Consider the following 18,616-nt stretch of genomic DNA (forward strand, 5'->3'; position numbering starts at 1 on the left):
GCATGCAGGCTAAGCGCTGCACAACTTTAAGGCATCCCCAGCCACTGATGTACACAGCCAAGCTGGTGTGTATAGTCAAATCGAGGCATAATGCAGCTTAAGGAAATTCAAAAACGCTCGGGTTCATATGCATGCGCGCATTTTCCAATTGTTTGTGAGCTCAAGTACAATTAGGGGGTTTCAAAGTACCAATAAATGAGGGACTTCTTTCGCCAAAGATTGGTTTCATTTTTGAGAACTCAAATCTATCCTGCTCATTTTGGATCAGCCAACAATTGTCCCAGAAACAGGAGATTGTTCTTACCACGCTTAGGTGGCAGCTTCCAGAAAAGTTGGCACTGCTAACGAGCTTTCAGCTTCTCCATGAACACCCTCTCTACGCACTCTCCCCGGTAGCTTTGTATCTCAGCTACCTGCCGGATAAACATAATACTTTAGTATACGCAGGCATCAAGGAAAATAGTACATCGACTGAATAGCACGAGCTCTTGAGTGCTACTTTGTTCACACTTATCCACGACTATTCACTGTGTACAAATTTTCTCTGATCTCACGCGTTTTGGAATTTGATTTGAAACGCACTACAGACAGCGACGGTGAAATTCGTCATACCTTAGAAACACGCCTGGGCCCAAACATGGTTTTCCCACAAAAAAACACTATCAACCAATTCGTATCCCGCATTCGGACGTTTTTGCACATTTAACCCCTCCAACCCGACGTGCTGCATAATGCAGTTTTTTTTCATAAACTGCATTATGCTAGATAAGAGCAATTTAGACTTAAAAATTGTAAAGAGCGTTGTTTCCCTCGCCAGCGGGTCTACAAACTTTAAGATAAGCGATCTTGGCAAACAATGAATTTTTATTTTTCTGTTCCATAACCAAAACCCGATCAGTCTTCTGGCAAGAGAAAGTCGATTATATTTTAAAAACTTGAGACAAACGATTTTGATGCGCATCAGCAAATTTGACTGGTAACGGCTGACAGCCACTCGCCGACGGAGGAATATTTTTCCATTCGAGATTTTGCGCGCCTAGGACACAAGTGGAGACCCAATATGGTGCGAGCCCGACACAAACAAGCTCGTGACGCCGACGTGACGTCAGGTGACCTTTCCTGGCGGTCGGTGTGGCGTGAGCTGAGAGACCAAGGCTGGACTAACAAGCGTCCGTCAAGCCGTGGCCTTGACGACAGATATCGCTACGTCCGTCCCGGATGCAACCCCGACGGAGTCGAAGGAGTCGACGTTTTCCTGGGAGAAAAAGCAGTGCTGGAGTACTATGCGAGCAAGAAGGTACTTTAGTGGTGTTATTATCAATTGGTAACTAACGTTATATGTTTACGTACACAGAGCTACGTACTCGAGCGCGAACATCCAGTCTGCCTACCCGTGGTGATGCTGAGCTAGAGCCTGCTGCTCAAGTCGTTCGCGAAACCTACGGCCATCTATTTGAAGGCACAAGTGGTCGCAACGAAGCTGAGAGCGTGCCACAGCCTCCGCAACCATCCCAAATGCTTTCACCGCCTCGAAGTGCACCTCCTAATGTCCCTGCAAGTGCCCCAACAACCCCACCGTCTAGTCCTGGAGCTGGGCGACGGTCTTCGCGCCCTACGCGGCGTTCATTGGCTGATACTGAGCGTCCTATGACGTCTACACCCCCGCCACACACGACACTGATTGCTTCGTCACCCCATGTCAGCGTTGGTAGTCCGGACAGCTTGGGCGACGACTCCGAGTTTGGAGCCGGAGAGATTGTGGACGGTGTACCGGTGGAATCGGCCGAGGAAGAAAGCGATTGCCAGCCTGGTACATGTTATATTATGCTGCATCTTGTGGGCTACGGCAAGGGCATTCGGGCCCCACAGCTGATGCACTGCGCAATGCTGACTCTCCGCTTGCGCTTTTCTTTTTCTTTCTACCAGTAATGCTGTGGCAACACATTGCGGTGTGCTCAAACGAGTATGGGCGTGAAATGGCACCCCTTCGTGTTGATGAACGGTACAAACGCTACCGTAGCAAGTGCCGGCTCAGTCCTCAACTACCAAAGAGGACCAAGCGAGGCATCCAGACGGAGCTAGAAGGAGCAAAACCGATACAACCTCACGAGCTTTGTCGCTTTATCGGCCTCCGAGTTGCACGCACGATTGCCCCCAACCGCGAAAAACTTGCAAGCCATTGGAAAACTACTGATGAAGGCGGTATTCCACGTGGAGCGTTTGGACCCGTGCTGCGTCGCGATAGATTTATGGTGATTTCTCGAAACCTACATTTCAGTCCAAACTCTGATCCGAGGGCGGTCACAGATAGAGCATGGAAGATTCGCAAAGTTGTGGAAGTTCTACAAAGGACATTTGAGCGAGGGTATGTGGCTCCAGCGTACTTGGCTTTTGATGAAGCGATGCCTCCTAGCCGCTCGTCGCTCGACAAGATGCGTGTCTACATGAAAGACAAACCCCACAAGTGGGAAACGAAGCTCTTTATGCTGTGCAGTGCGATGACCGCCTACTGCATCAGTTTTGTTTTTGGTTCTAAGTTTTCCTTATGCTGAATAATGCAGACTAAAGCTGGATATTTTGCTTTGTGTATGCTGCATTTATGCAGGTTCGAGGTTTACTGCGGTAAAAAACAGCACTCCAGTGATGCACACAAGACAGATATGAAGTCAGGGCCTGCTGCAGTAGTCCGCAATCTTCTCGCTGCGTTTGGGCCAGATTCTCGGATGAATGGAATGAGACTTGTTGTAGTGGATCGGTTCTATACGTCGGTGTCATTGGCAATTCAATTGCTGCTCAAGAGATTCTACTGTGTTGGGACTATTATGACGAACCGGCTGGGCTATTGCAAAGGAGTCGTTGAAAAAAAGAAGTTTAGACCTGCTACTATTGCTCGCGGATCTTTCAAAGTTTCAAGATCAAAGTTAGCGCCAAACATGTCTGCTGTTAGCTGGTGGGACGCGCGTCCGGTTCACTTTCTGTGCACTGGCGGGAGTCTAGAGATGGATCGTGTTGCTCGCCAAGAATTCGCTGATAAAGTCGAAGTTCCTTGCCCACGCATCGTGAAGGACTACCACGCCTTCATGGGGGCGTGGATGTCCACGACCAGTTACGTTTGCAGCGGTATTCTATTCAGCTGGCCGTGCGGTCCAAAAAGTACTACAAGTCGCTGGTGTTGGGATTAATTGATGTAGCAATCGTGAATGGCTACATAGTCCACAAAGCCTACTACAAGCAGAAGTCGTCTCGCCCATTAACGCATGTGAAGTACATGAAGAAGCTGCATTTGCAGCTCTCGCAGCTGCACGCGTCCGACATGTATGAAGGCAACACGTTTGGTACACACGAACCCTCACAAGGCGCTTCCGTTCCAGGATCTGGAGGTATGCAAACTACTCAAGCTGTCCGCCAGCTTGATGAGTGGCGCAATACGACGACGCAGCCGAAGCGCCGACAGCGCGCGTGCAAAGTCTGCTCGCTTCTCCGTGTTGCAGACAAACGCGCGACAACAACATCGTTCTTTTTGTCAAGAATTCAGCAGCACGGGGCCAATGTTCCTGTGTATGAAGCCGCGCCGACAGATACGTGGAGTAGCTATGACATGCTGGGATATTTGGCACCGAGAGTGGATGAACGGCAAGTTGGTTCCAGTCGACACTGGTAGAAATATCAGAGTGCGTCGAGCTGCAGACACGTCGACTGGAGCTCCGTCAACGCCTGGAGCTCCTGTCACGCCTCTCACACCACTGGATCCGGCTAGTAGAGGAATGCGACGTAGGACGGACAATTAGCTGGTAAACTGCATCGCTGTGCTTGGTGTAGCTTAAGTAAAAAACTTTGAGCAGAATATATGCAGTCTAAGAAATCAGGATGATTGCTTGCGCGAACGTCCCGCACAAGGTATTGCTTGCTCATCTGACACTGTGCCTAATCCATCTAACTCTTTTGTCAGCTGATCTTCTCACTTGATTTGAGTATACGTACCTCGAGCTGCCAGCACCGCATCATCTGATGACGTTACTTTCTGTGGGTGACCCCCCCCATCGGACACTATGACACTTTGTATGGGAAGTTTTCACCTCAAAATTTCTAAAAATTAAAACTCTACCAAATGCAAAGACCGATGTGGATGGCTCGTATCTGTACAGCGTCTGTCTATTACCGGTCCTGTAATGCTACATTATGCAGACTGTCCAGGTCAATTCAGCTCCCAATATGCACCTTTTGAACAGTTTAGTTTGGTCCATACCCATTCACGACTGACTTTACCCCGTTTCCCGCCAGTGACTCTACCCTTTATATACAAACATCAAGTCATGGTAAGTTGCATATGCAATTTAGAAAAAAACAAAAATCGCTCCGGGTTGGAGGGGTCAACTCAGAAACTGTTGATTCTTGCATTGGTTTTGGACCATTTCGAAATGGTTTTGCACTTACCAATCAAATTACGGTCGGGTATTCCATTCGCGCGTGATACTTTTTCTATATGAAGGATACTGTGCTGACACCGAGCGGATTTCACCGTCGTTGTCTGTATGTTTTACAAAATTAAAAGGTATAGAGCAAATCAGATCATCAAAATCTATCAAATCTGCTGTCGTTTTACGATTTGACGTAGAAATGCAAGTATTTACCAAAACCTGTGGGATGAGCATTAACCGTGCACGACTATTTAGGTCACACAGCAACTTAGAGTGACCGATGTATCCTTTTTGGGTAAATATACCGTACACCTAAACGATAAGCTTATCAAGACAAATTGTCCCGTGGCCCATTTTTGGACTAATCTTTGATGAAATAAATGCTCATTTATTAGTACTTTGAGCCCTTCAAGTATAAATACGTTTTCCGGTCTGTTCAATAACTTATAGCACGACAAATTGATACCCCAAGCTGTACCAGTATCTCCTCTTTTCAAACTAAAAGTAAATGCGGATACACGAAAAGTAGATACAAATACCTGAATGCAATTAGGCTAATTACCGGCATACCCTTTGTTTTTGCGCTAATCTGCCAACCGTGAGAATACTTTTTTTGTCTTCCACGATTTATCGGGCAAATATAATCAGAGAGCGGTAAAATGCTGCCTACTTTGGTCACAAATGGCTCTTCTTTGAAAATATCCTTATTTTAGCGGGGTTGCCGCTTTCGTTTAGATGTTTGTATAAGTGCTAAGCCTTACCCTGACCAAATCGCTTCGACAAACCTTAGTGAGAAATACTTTTCAGACAATATTATGGCTACCTCAGAATACAAGTAGTAATTTTGTGAATCTTAGCTCTGTATTCCGAGTGAGAGAGGGCGAATTATTCCTGTTCCTCCTCTCAGCTACTGTAAAGCAAAAAAATGAATGACTACTGAGGGGATCGTATGTACAGTACGTGTTGCGGCTCACCGGCAAAACACGCCACCTGTTTAGAAATAAGAAAAATAGAAATGAAAAAAATATTCATTTCTTATAATGGCAACTACCAGACCAGCAAAGTATTGACCGATTGAAGCCTTTGGCGAAAAAAAAACATGATCGCCACATGTGATCATCCAAGTAGGAGTCGAGCTTGTCCTTGGTCATGCCTCGCATGCTTTTAATGCTGCGCTTGAGACGGGTCTCACACAGCCCCTCAATAGTATTAGTATGTGCTCCCGTTACCGGGTCTAAAAAGTTGAGGCTGTGGTTGACCCAGCTATGCGTGTAGTTCATAGACAGCAGGAGACGGTTGTTCTCGAGACAGTGTGTTGCTTGTTGCCACGTTCACAAACGTACGTAGTGAACATGTCGGACATAATCTTAGTTCTACAAAATAAAATACTAGGAAAAATAAAAAAAAATGAGGCACCGATTACCAAGAGTAAATAAACTTACTATGGCTTGATAAATTTCTTGATTATGGGGAGAAGTGTCCGCTTGGTTTGTTTACGTATACGATCCGTCCAAACCATCGGCCAGTCCCGCGCTCCACACCATAAAAACGTCAGTATCCCTGGTAGTGGCGGCCTATATTGTATTCACGCTTCTTGGCCAGGCTAGTCTCGTCAACCTCCACTATGTGACCGTCACCTCCAATCTACACGCAACATACCAGCAAGTTTAGAGCAACTTGAGAAACTTAAGCATAGTAATTGTGCAGCTTCACCTTTAACTCGGTCTTCAGGAGCTCCTTCGAGCACGTTCCGCGGCAGTATGCATTCGAATCGCGCACTGTGCGCTCGCTCGCCTCGGACATTTCCATTGCCTGCGCCTGAGAGAGCCTCATGGTTCAGGCCAAGAGGAGGCGGACGGCTCGGTGTAGCTTTAGCTTGGCATCGTTGAAGAATGAACAGGTCAGCATGCCAGTGGATTGTTTCTTTCCATCAGCATACTTAGTCCTGCGAGAGCACCGCCAGCGCTTTCGGGCCAATGATGGCTTCATGAGGCTTCCGCAGCTTGGGCATCGCTTCTGCTTGTCTATCAGACCCACGTCCATGCACCAGAGGGCGCAGGCCTCTTCGTCGCACGTCACCTCCATCACTTTAGAGAGGACGAAGAAACCTTCGTCCTCTACGTGGTACAAGTACGGTGTCTGCATAGTGAAGCTTGGGGCGGTACTTGATGGTCTTGGGCACAAAATGCGTTGTGATGGCAATTACATTGGCGGTTTGAAGTCCAGTGGGCTTATTTTTCTTTTAAATACAAAAAACAAGTCAGCTTCAACATGACGACCCTCCGTTTTGGTGCCAAAAGTGCTGCTAAAAATGTTTACACAAGGTTTACACAACATTTGCTGAATGTACGGATTTCGCTTTAAATTTTTCATTTCTTTTTTTTCTTATTTCTAAACGGTGGGCGTGTTTTGCCGGTGAGCCCGTGTTGCTTTACACTGCCTGACTCATTCTGCGTTCCTATCCAAATCCTGTTCCCGATGCTAGTTTTTAGGTTTCTGCTCTTAGCGGTCACCGCTGCTTTTTCGTCGAGTTCTGGTGCAGTCCAAGCCGACAATCACTTTTCGTCTGCCACGAGGCCCGCCCAGGCCACCCAAGACATCAACAAGACAAGTGGATTTCTTCGAGACGGAGCTGTAGATAGTGCTGACTATCAGCACGGCGGGACATCAGACGAAGAGGAGCGCATGAATATAAACTTGAGTCCGGCGACAGAAAAATGGCTGGCGGGACTGCCTGGCAAAAGTGCTGCGGAGCTGGAAAAGGTAGCTCAGCCGCCGAAGAATGTCAATGTAGAAGATACGCTGGCGCAGCTGATCGCCAACGTCGAAGCTCATTTTGTGGCGCCAGCAGAGAACGGAATGACTCCAAGTGCGATTTACGCGAAGAACAACATCAAGGCTCACGAAAATGCCCAAAAACCAACGAATGTACGTCGCTGACTACCATGAATATGTCCGTTTCAAGGATTTCTGGAATAAGCTGCCCATAAAGGCCAAGAAGGCGCTCGTAAGTAAGAGAAAAGTATAACGTGATTTCGCAGCATCAGAGGCGTTTTTACCACCGTTTTAGGCTTTGAGAAATGCAATCAGGGGCAGTCTTATGCTACTTCTGCGTCTTGTAGTAAAGGACTTCGTCTGAGTGTCGTAGTTTAATTTCAGTCGATATTAATACATGTAGAGTTGTAGTACAGACAACGACGAAGAAATCCGACACCACTGAATACCATCCAGCCATAGTAAAAGAAAAAAAACAGAGCCCGACACAAAAATCCGACGCTTCATTTGATAGGTTAATAACGCACTCTAAAAAACAAAAACAGCACAGAAAAAAACATGTCAATGAAAAAAAGAGGATTATATTCAGACGGTTACTTCCGGATACCTCGAGATGGCCTTTTCGAAGCTACGAATTATCGTTTTCTTTTCTAGCTTTTCCCAAGCAGCAATAGTAGACTTTATAGCACGGATGCGCTTTTCCTTAGCGTCTACCACAACGGCTCCGTATTTTTGCTTTTAATGGTCCCATCACCCCCACATCTAGCGGCTGACACACAGCAGTGCTATTTAGGGTTAGTGGGACCAAAGTGGCATTGGCTTCTTCAACCACAAGCCGCTGTCCTTCTTCGGAAACGTAACATTCAAAGTTGTCAGCCAGAAGGACAGGGGGGCCATCTATTTCAAGCTTTAAAAGTTTTTCTACGTAAAATTTCCACACACTGGTGTCCATCCATGCGTTCTCCTGCATGGCGTTGAAGTGGTGGTTAGGGTACTGCTCCATTTCATTTTTCTCGATGCGGCCACCAGGGACGCCACGGATGATAAACAAAATAGGCATTTTCAATCCTAACGAATTAAAAATATGCTAGCAAAAATACAATTTAAAATATGTTTCTGCAAGAACAAATAACTTACCGTCATCGCGAATGGTTCGCACTGCGGTCATTCGACCGGCGTGCTTATCTGCACCCAAAATTCGCGCGGAGTCCTATCGCCCTTTGCCAGCCCACGACTTTATTGGCGGCATGTCGAACAGTATGGCTGTTTCATCGACATTTAGAATGCCCCCGCCACTGAAAGAACTATACTTGGACCAAAACTCAAGGAAAAAGCTTGCACGGGTCTCTTCGAGGTCTTCAAATGATTTTTTAGCCGCTTAAGGTTTTTGGGACGAAAACCCGTGCGCAAAATTTAAATTTAAAATAAGAAATAAGTACAATTTTAAAATTTGCACAAAATTGTGTTATACCGATTAGCGAAGCGCTGTACCATGCGCTCTAGCGCAAGCTCGCCCGCTTCTTTTTCGTTTATGTAGATTGCCATCCACTCAGGATGAATTTGCCACATGAACGGAATCATGCCGGCAGTCGATAAAACCTACATGTTAATGTAAGAAAGCTAGCTCAACACCACAATAGCACAAATAGCACATTCACATTGACTTACTTGCTCAAGTCTGCGCATATCCTTCATGTATGTTAAAAGGTCAGAGACGCCAGGAAAATTTTCCTTGCGTCCCTGACCTTTTAACGTCTTTGACGAGTGGTGTCCCTTGAAATTGCGTATCGCGTCCTCTTGCTTGCGCCAATCGTAGATAGTCCCTCGCGCAATATTAAATTTTTCGGAGGCGGCCTTAACGCCCTCACATTTAGCGATCGTCAAGGCCTCGCGCTTTTGCTTCATTGTGAAGCTTCGCTCAACGCGCTTCATCGCGCAAAATGACTTGATAATTACCGACGCCCAAGAAGTCTTTTATCTCCAGCCGTTCATTATTTTTTGTAAGTAATTGAATTAAAAACTTCTTGTATAACGATATGATTGGGTAAAAATACAAACATAGTTACTATGGGAAAGAGGTGTGCTCACAATCTCTTGTCGGATTTTTGTGTCTGTCGGATTTCTCCGTCGACGGATGCGACCTATTAGAGTCCGGACTATATTTTATTAGTGCCACTCGAAAGTGACAGAGAGGTATTTATACGGTTGAGGACTTTATTGGTCTCTTTCTAAGCGTTTATTTCTATGTACAGTAGGTCCTTGAAACTGTTATAGAATCCAATATCTCCAGCTTGCAAGTAAGGCGTGAGGCCACCAGGCACAACACACATCGAACACTTTTCGAATAGCACTTAGCTTTCACAGCCTTCGATATGTGGGCTCTCGTGCTGTCCCAAACCAAGCATTTACGTTCACCGTGGATCACAAATGGAATAGCCACATCAATTCACTTCTTGGGCAGCTCGCTATCAGCCTAAGCTCGGGGTTGGTGTGTCACAAAAAGTGGCCCTGACTTTGTTTTCAAAAGACGGTGAATATTTTCTTTTCCAAACCAAAAGTGGGGGCAACTTTCGGCCTGTTACCGGAAAATTGTTCCTCTCTGTACAAGGAATGGTCAGTAAGTTTGAAATAATAGAGATTAGAAAGTATGTTTGACCGGCCAATCAAATCAAATCTTCGCGTCCCGTTTTTCTCAGCTCAGACCTTCCTTGAAAAAGAGGAAGGTTGCAAACCGCCAGCGAAGGATAGTTATAATTGGTAGAAAACCGTGTCAGAAGGTTTGATTTGGTTGGTTTTGAATACGCGACTGTTCCAGCTTCACTTTTCTGCACGATTTTGGCCCTCACAGCTGACGGATGTTAATTGGCTAACCAAACATACTTACTTTCCAACTGTGATAACCCCTAGTAGTTTGTAAAAGGACTCTATTCGGGAGAGGCTTGCATTTAATAGTGCAGGCCCGCAGGACACTATTCGGAAGGGGGCTTTTATTCGGACTAAAGCAGCAAATAGTATTAATATTGAAAGGAATCAGAAACAAACGCTTTTTAGTAATAGTACTTCCGGCTCTTCAAATATAATACTGTAGTGTATTCTCCACAAAATTTGTTTAAAACAATTTTTTTTTTTTACATTTAATGTTGGCCGTTTACCCAGATCCACTGATTCCATACAAACGTTCGGAAAATCTGGGTCTGAGTATGCAGACGATTGAAAGTTGCTCTTCAACGCAAGTTTTACGATTCAAGAGGACAATTGATACTTCTCATTCGTGAAAACTACAGCACCCACCCCACTATAGAAAAAAGGGGATGATGGACTTGCGACGCAGCTTCTTGTACTCGTCGCCGTACGTCATGAGGTATCCGCGGTGTTTCTTGAGGGCCCAGTCGGCCATCTGCAGGAAGCCTACGACGGTGAAGACGTAGCTGGCGGCCACCTGCGTGAAGATGGAGAAACCGACCCATCCAAGCACTTCGAACGTGTAGTTGGGGCACGACACGAGTGCGAAGAGCGGGCCTTTGGGGATGGGGCGCTCCTTGGAGCCCTCCGCCGGGCGCATGTTACGCAGCTGCACGTGCACGCAGAGGTTCAGGAACTCGGAGACGCCCATAAGCGCCAGACCGGCCTTAACCTGGACATCCGATGTGGGGCCAGCGTACAGTGGGTGACACAATGGATAGCCCACGACGGCACCGAACGACCAGTAGTAGATACAGTTCTTAAAGAGGTTACGCAGAGGCATAGTGGGGCGACTGAAGCGGTGCACGAAGAAGGTCTCGAGCTCGCGCTTAAGGAAGTGCAGCGACCAGGCGGCCACGCCTAGTAGCGCCGTGTTGCTTAAAGGCTGCGACGCGGCCTCGGCTCCATAGATGAAGGCCGGACGGGCCGCATAGCTCAATACGAAGAGCAGCGGGCCCAGATACTCGGCCACGAATACGGTACGGTAGCCGATCTGCGGGCCGAGATCGCGGAAAACGAGCGTTGAGCCGCTCTTGACGCCATAGTCTACCAGCAACTTTGAGTCGTCCGTTAGAGGCACCAGAGTTTCGCCATCCTGCTGCAACTTGAGGCTCTGACGGTTGCGAGACACGCGCGCATGCTTCTCGAAAGCAACCTTAAGTTGCCCCACGGTAGGGGCCGAGCCCGCCACCTCCACGGGGCCGTAGTCCTTGGCGCGCTTGCCGGTCTTGATCACCTTGACCTGCATCGTCGGAGATTGTCGAATGACGGAAAAAGATCCCTCGAGTACGTCAGGGATTTGTGTGTGGTTCTCGTGAAAGGCAACGTAAGCTTTAATGCAACATTAACGCAACATAAGAGAGCCAGGGAAGAAATTTGTTTTCAACCAATAGATAGCATTCACGACTTGATTATCAACCAATTATCGTGACAAGCCGCCTCAGCCAGCCGCCCGAGTGTTAATGCTCTGGTGGCCAGCCAAGTTACTGTCGCATTGCTAGACAATAGAGACCATGGCCGACGTGACGATCCGCAAGGGGCTGCGTAACCCGCTGGACGAGGCGCAGGTGCGTCGCGCTGTACTAGCGCTGCGGACATTCGCGGCCAAGAAGAACGAGGAGCGGTCGAAGGCGCCGCTTGTGGAGGACGTCGACTACGTCTCATGCATCTTGACGCGCAAGCTGGTGCCGGCCAAGGCGTCTCTCAAGCCGATCCCAATGTAATACTCGCTTGTCTCTTTGTGACCAGTGCTGGTCGACGTTGGTCATGCATTTTTGACCTGTTGCTGTGGGCTTTTTCATTGCAGTACGTTGCCGCACGCGCTGTACGATGAGTCGGCCGAGATCTGCCTGTTCGTCAAGGACGAGGACAAAAAGCGCATTAAGGAGGCGTTGGCCAAGGACCCTGTGCAGGGATTGACCAAGGTCCTGACAGTCAAGAAGCTGCGCAAGAACTTCTCGCGCTTCGAGGACAAGCGTGCGCTTGCGGCCGCCTACGATATGTTTCTGGCCGACGACCGTGTGCTGCCCTACCTTAAGGGCCCGCTCGGTAACAAATTCTTCGTCAAGAAGAAACAACCCGTTTCTGTCCGCGTGTCTCGCAAGGACGTGGCCAACAGCGTCCGCCTCGCCGCGCGCCGCACAGCCTTCCACGTCAGTGCCGGCGTCTGCTGCAACGTAAAAGTGGCGCGTCTGGACATGACGCCCGAGCAGATCGTGGACAATGTCATGGTGGCCATGAACAACTGCGCCAGCCTCGTGCCCAAGGGATGGAACGGCGTGCAGTCGATCAGTCTCAAACTCGCCGACTCCGTGGCCTTGCCCGTGTACAACGCCTTGGCCACGCTGGCCAAACTGCCGCCCGTGGGCAAGACCGCCAACCTGAAGAAACGGAAGCTCGAGGAGTTTATTGCTGGGGCCGAAGAAGAGGAGGAGGCTGCCAAGACCACAAAACAGAGCAAGAAGACGGCGGTCAAGAAGCACAAGAAGCAGGAGACCCCTGTGGAGGAGACACCGAAGGCCAAGAAGACCAAGAAGGTGGCCAAGGTGGAAGAGACAGAGGAGACCCCGAAGAAGCAGACAAAGAAGGTAAAGAAGGACACAAAGCCCGCAGAAACGACCGCTTCTCCGGCCAAGAAGAAGGCCCGGGGTAAGAAGAAAGTGGCCAAGAAGTAAGCTCCTCGAGGTCGGAGTAGATAGATGATTTACACAACATACACGTACTGCTCTCACTTGAATACCGGCACGGTGTCGTCTATGTGTCTTTTGTGTAGTGCCGGCAAGTCCAAGCGAGGGGTGTCGGACTGTGCGGTCTACAACCGCTTCAACTTTAGCTTATCTAGTGAAACCCCCGCCGGCCGTGGTGCGACTGCTCGCTCACTCTTAAAAAGAAGACGCCCGAGCAGCAGAGAGGAGAGGAATTAGCGGCACCATGGCCATGTTCAGTGCCCGCGGGCTCAACAACTTTATCAGTGAGCTGCGCGCGTGCACGTCGCGTGAGGAAGAGCAGAAGCGCGTGGACAAGGAGCTGGGCAAGATTCGACAGAAGTTTACGCAGACCGCGAGCAATTCGGGTCTCGGAAGTGGCGGCCCGGCACTGCAGTCGTACGACCGCAAGAAGTACGCGTGGAAGCTCATCTACATCTACATGTTGGGCTACGACGTGGACTTTGGCCATGTGCAGATCATCAGTCTCGTGTCCGGGTCCAAATACTCGGAAAAGTGTCTGGGCTACTTGGGCTGCTCCATCTTGTTGAAGGCCTCGGACGAGCTCATGACGCTCGTCATCAACTCGATCCGCAACGACCTCAAGTCGCGCGAGGCCAGTTCTCAGTGTCTCGCCTTGTGCTGCGTGGCCAACCTGGGCGGCGCCGACCTCAGCGAGACCATGGGGCCCGACGTGGCCGGGTTGCTAACCAGCTCGGCCAGTATCGCTCACGTCCGCAAGAAAGCGGCGCTGTGCGCGCGTCGCCTGCTACCGGACAACCCAGAGCTGTTGCCGGTCGAAGACATGGAGAACCGGTTGAATGATCTCGTGGGCGAGACCCATTTGGGAGTCGTCACGTCGGCCGCGGGTCTGTTGCAGACGTCACTGTCGCTCCACCCGACGGCCTTCCGGTCGCTGATTGAGCCTTGCATCCACCGCCTCAACGCCCTGGTCACGCACAAGAACTGTCCGCGCGACTACATGTACTACAACACGCCGTGTCCGTGGCTACAGGTCAAGTTGCTTCGCATCTTGCAGCAGTTCCACGCGAACGGTGCGTTGGATGCCGACTCGGCTGACGGCCGGCTGAACAATATGCTGAACGAAACGTTGCACCGGGTGCTGGCCCGTACACCGCCCGGCAAGAGCGCTAAGAACAACGCGGCGTACTCTGTGCTGATCGAAGCTGTGAATCTTGTCATCGCTCGTGGCAAACCGGGTGGCGACACGGAGAGTCCCGCGTACAAGTTACGCGAACAGGCTGTCGCGTTGTTGGCTCGCTTCATCTCCGTCACGGAGCCCAACATCCGCTACGTCGGTTTGGACTCGATGTACCGCATGGTGCGGCTCGACGGCGACGGCACCAGTGTCAAGCAGCACCAAGAGACTGTGCTCTTCTCCCTTAAAGACGCCGATCCGTCCGTACGCCGGCGTGCACTGGACTTGTTGTTCGCCATGTGCGACGCGACCAACGCCCAGGAGATCGTGGGTGAGCTGGTCAACTACTTGGCCGTCGCCGAACGCACTGTGAGCACCGTTCCGACCACTGGACCTGTTAGCGGCATCCGCGAGGAGATCGTACTGAAGGCAGCCATTTTGGCCGAGAAGTACGCGCGCGACCTGCGCTGGTACGTGGATACGGTGCTTCAATTACTGACCATCGCCGGCAGTGAAGTACCCGACGCCGTGTGGCACCGCGTGGTGCAGATCGTCACCAACCGCGAGGAATTGCAGCGATACGCAGCCGAGCAAATGTTCAAGGCCATGGAGCCTCGTTATGTGGACGAGACGACGACCAAGTTCGGCGCGTACGTGCTGGGCGAGTTCGGGTATCTGCTGTGTGACGACGCCAGCATGAGCGGCACGCGTCAGTTCGAGGTGCTGCACCAGCACTACGTCGATGCATCCGTGCCTACCAAAGGCGTGCTACTGACGGCCTTTGTCAAGATGGACAACCTGTACGAAGAACTGCGCCCCACAGTGCATGGTGTGCTCGCAAAGGCAGCTAGTAACATGAATCTGGAGATTCAGCAACGCGCGTGCGAATACTTGGCGCTACGTCAGCTGTGTCAGAGCGCTCCTAACGGCGAAGAAGTTCTACGCGCTGTCTTGGAACCCATGCCGGTGTTCCCGGAGAACCGCGAGTCCGGACTCATCGTCCGTCTGCGTAACCAGCAGAAAGCTGCAGCCGGCGGTGACGGGGCGGTCCTACCCGAAGAAGGAGCTGTTTCTCCCCGTGCGCAGGCACGTGCCAGCGAACAACCGGCAATAGACGGCGCTGTCGACTTGCTGTCTCTGGACGAACCTATAGTCCCCAAGATCTCGTCGGTCTTCGGCATGGCCGGTCAGGACGCGATCCGTGGACCGAACCCGGCGTCCACAGACCTGGGCGACATTTTCGGCGGCTCGAGTGGTGGCAAATCTGTGGGTCTCGATGCCTCCTTGACACCGCAGGTCGCCGTCTGGGCACGGAACCTCATGCTGAATCCGCAAGGCGTACTGGTCGAGACGGACGTGCTGCAGGTTGGCGCTAAGCACGAATACCGCGGCTCGCAGGGTCGGATTAACTTGTTCTACGGCAACAAAACAGCCGACACACTCAGCGGCTTCTCGGTACAGCTCGCGACGGGCAACTTCTTCCGGGTTCAAGCCGAAGAACTGCCGTCTCAGCTGGAAGGCAAACAGCAAGCTAAACAGCAGATCATGATCGAGGCGATGGCGCCGTTCACAGAGCCGCCGACGATGACGGTGAACTTCTCACGCAACGGCACGAGCTACTCGTATCGCGTGGCGTTGCCTTGTCAGGCGACGAGCTTCATGGAGCCCGTGGCAGTCAACGAGGACGCCTTCTTGCAGCGCTGGAATGCGCTCGAAGGACAAGATCGCGAACAGCAGGAGGTGGTGCCGGCGGCCAGCAAACTGGACATGACACAGGCACCGGAGTGGCTCGGCACGAACCTGAAGTTCGCGATGATCGACGGGCTGGACTCGCAGGCCAGCGGTAGTGTGTCAGGCGCCGCCACCTTCCGCACCGGAGCAATGGGTCCGAATGGCGACAAACTCTCGGTTGGCTGCCTGGTGCGACTGGAGGCCAGCGACGGCAACGCCTACCGCATCCGAGTGCGTGCGGTGCATCGCGACGTGAGCATAGCGACCAAGAACTGCCTCAAGATGCTGCTTCAAGTGTAAAAAAGCAGAAAGAGTCGCTAGGATTGTCCACGAGGACGAGTATGAATTCACTTAATAATACCGTCTCCAGTTAACAAACCTTTGAGTGTGTTGAACCCTGGACGCATCCCAACACAAAGCTGCTCAAGTCTGCAATGTCGACTATCGCGCTGCACTCACTTCACACTGTGAAGCCCACTCTCATGTTTATTGTTGACGCCACAGTGCAAGGCGGACACAGATACATGTACCGTTCATTAAGATAATCATCTTCTTGTTGAACAGTTGAGTCGTTGAGGGAATCCGGGAACCCGGATACTGTAGTACAGTACTGTAGTCCCATTTGTGTTGAAGGAATGATTTGCGCAGAGTTGTTAGGGCAGTACAGAACTGAATGAGGACAAAGGTAGAGAGGATTAGGCGGCCATAGTGAAGAGGAAGTCTTGAGTGTAGAAGGAGAAGACGCTTGTGGTGGACTTGGTAAAAGAAGAAGAGCATGTGGTGGACTCGGATGGACCCTACTATCGCCGTGCATCTCATTACAATGGCTGCCCCAAAGCAGTTACCTTCGATTACAATTTCTCTATTTGAAATAGTACAGTTATATTTCACTAGATAGTCATCATCACATCGGAGATGCTTACTTCGACAGCCTCCCACATCGAGGAATGTGTATGATGCTCTATCTGTCGGATAGTTACCACAGGTGGCTGTTATAACAGTCCTGTACGTACATGAGCATTTACAAGAAGTAGATCTTGTTTTGATATTGATGATCTTTTTCCTTTGACTTTCATTGTCAGATTTGTCGCCTCATGCTGTTTTGTTTGGCAATAACTGTGCTGATTTCTTGTTTTCATTGTTATTTTGGCTACTCAGGAAAACCTTAGAGGATTAAACCTGTTCACCGTAGTGATTGTTGTTGCTATCGTTTTAGTTATACGAATTTGTAGCAGCTACTTCAGGGAAACCTTTAATTTTAAGGATCAAAACCTGTTCGCTGAATTGTTGCTGTTATCGTTTTAGCTTTACGAATTTGTAGAAGCTACCTCAGGAAAACCTTTTGTTGTTGGCTACTCAGGAAACCTTCGAGGATACACCTGATCACCGTATTTATCTTTATATATTTTGTGTAAGCGTTTTAGCTTTGTTCATTTCTTAAACTGCCATTGTTTTGCTCTTTAATATGTGGATATTTCTATACAATGTGTGGTTTGTTTTTTGTTTTTCGCTGCTGAGGTCTTATCGAATTGCCTCCCAGTTTCATGAAATGGTTGATATAGGTGCTGCAGTCATTTTCAATTTGTTCTGACTATTATTATTGAGAGCTTATAGTTTTCAAATATTTTTGAAGAAAGGCTACAGCTTTCAAAGCATAAAAACATCTAACAGTGTCATCGGTAGTGTACGCATCTTGTTTGCAGGCTCTCATCGTTGGGGCTATTTTTCTCCCTAGAGGCTCATGGAGTTGTTTCTCATTTCGAAGATTTTTATTTTGTTTATACTTCGCAAGTGCAAGCAATAGGTTTGTAAACTATCGATTCCATTGAAAATGAAACTAATGCAGTAAAACTATAGTTGCTTTCTGTAGACAGAGGCTTGTGTAGGCTTGTCTTAAAGTCATAAAGTATTGAAGATTTTTTCTTTATGCTGGAAATGTTTGAAACTTTTGCCGCAATAATTTTTTTTTTTAAGTTTGGCGAATTGAATGAATTGTTTTGGCGTTGTTGCCTCCCAGTTTCATACATTTCTGGGCGTATTTCTTAACTTGGTTAAATACCAGACACATGTTTGTATGGACAATTGCCCATTTTTATTTTATCTCTTTCTTGTTTTTTTTAAGGTATATTTTTATTTTACAGGTCCAAAATGTAGTGGATTACCTGTTCTCAACAAGCCGTAGATCTGCATTTAGTAGACTGCTGCAGCTTTGCATTAAGCGAGGTTTTAGCTGTGCCATTCCTCCTTGTAGCTCGAGATGCACATATTTAAAATGGTATTTCATTAAGTACACATATACTAGTAGTAAATACACAGCTTGTAGCTGGAATAATTTTTGCACAGCTTTATAGCTCGCAAGTGGGGCATTTGGCCTCCCAGTATGGCGTGACACTACAGCAATGCTGCTGGTGCGTGAGGGCGGTATTTAGTTCTTCGCCTTAAATATGTACTACATGTACTTGTACATCATCAAATGCATGTACGTGTATGTGTACGTGTACGTGTACGTGTATGTGTACGTGTACGCGTACATGTACGTAGAGCACAAGGCACTGTGGCCTTCTAGTACGGCTTTTCAACCAGACAGCGCTATGGCTGGTCTGGCATCATGGCCTCACAACTCGGCAATGGCCGGTGTGGCACGGAATGTATGTGTCTCGTGCGGCGCTACAGCTCCATGGCTGGCGCGGGGGTTTCATGAACTCCCAGCATGGCGAATAACTACGCATGCTGTGCTACAGCACAGTGGCTGGAGCCAAGTTGGCAACGTGGTCTTCACGCGAGTTGTGTCCGTCGGGCGATTTTCTTCTCCGATCTCTTTCATGAGCTTGGGGCTTGGAGGCGCATCGTCTTACCGCTTTCAGCTC

At 49.2% G+C, this 18,616-nt stretch overlaps 4 protein-coding genes across 4 annotated transcripts; 3 read left to right on the forward strand and 1 right to left on the reverse strand.

Annotated features, from left to right (window-relative positions):
- Window positions 1–6,896: 6,896 nt before the first annotated feature.
- PITG_04331 (secreted RxLR effector peptide protein, putative) lies at window positions 6,897–7,358 on the forward strand (the record flags this gene model as incomplete). The annotated part of the gene is made up of 1 exon (XM_002905926.2): window positions 6,897–7,358. One exon carries the CDS (start codon window positions 6,897–6,899, stop codon window positions 7,356–7,358), a length of 462 nt encoding a protein of 153 aa, XP_002905972.1.
- A 3,077-nt stretch (window positions 7,359–10,435) lies between these two features.
- PITG_04333 (3-oxo-5-alpha-steroid 4-dehydrogenase, putative) lies at window positions 10,436–11,409 on the reverse strand (the record flags this gene model as incomplete). The annotated part of the gene is made up of 1 exon (XM_002905927.1): window positions 10,436–11,409. The coding sequence occupies one exon, from the start codon at window positions 11,401–11,403 to the stop codon at window positions 10,489–10,491; it is 915 nt and encodes a 304-aa protein (XP_002905973.1).
- A 199-nt stretch (window positions 11,410–11,608) lies between these two features.
- PITG_04334 (uncharacterized protein) lies at window positions 11,609–12,829 on the forward strand (the record flags this gene model as incomplete). Its single annotated transcript, XM_002905928.1, has 2 exons — window positions 11,609–11,874; window positions 11,962–12,829. 2 exons carry the CDS (start codon window positions 11,669–11,671, stop codon window positions 12,827–12,829), a joined length of 1,074 nt encoding a protein of 357 aa, XP_002905974.1.
- Window positions 12,830–13,085: 256 nt separating this feature from the next.
- Window positions 13,086–16,128, forward strand: PITG_04335 (AP-2 complex subunit alpha, putative; the record flags this gene model as incomplete). Its single annotated transcript, XM_002905929.1, has 1 exon — window positions 13,086–16,128. One exon carries the CDS (start codon window positions 13,086–13,088, stop codon window positions 16,047–16,049), a length of 2,964 nt encoding a protein of 987 aa, XP_002905975.1.
- Window positions 16,129–18,616: the final 2,488 nt, after the last annotated feature.

Source organism: Phytophthora infestans, genomic scaffold, assembly GCF_000142945.1.
Source record: "Phytophthora infestans T30-4 supercont1.5 genomic scaffold, whole genome shotgun sequence".
Lineage (NCBI taxonomy): Eukaryota > Oomycota > Peronosporomycetes > Peronosporales > Peronosporaceae > Phytophthora > Phytophthora infestans.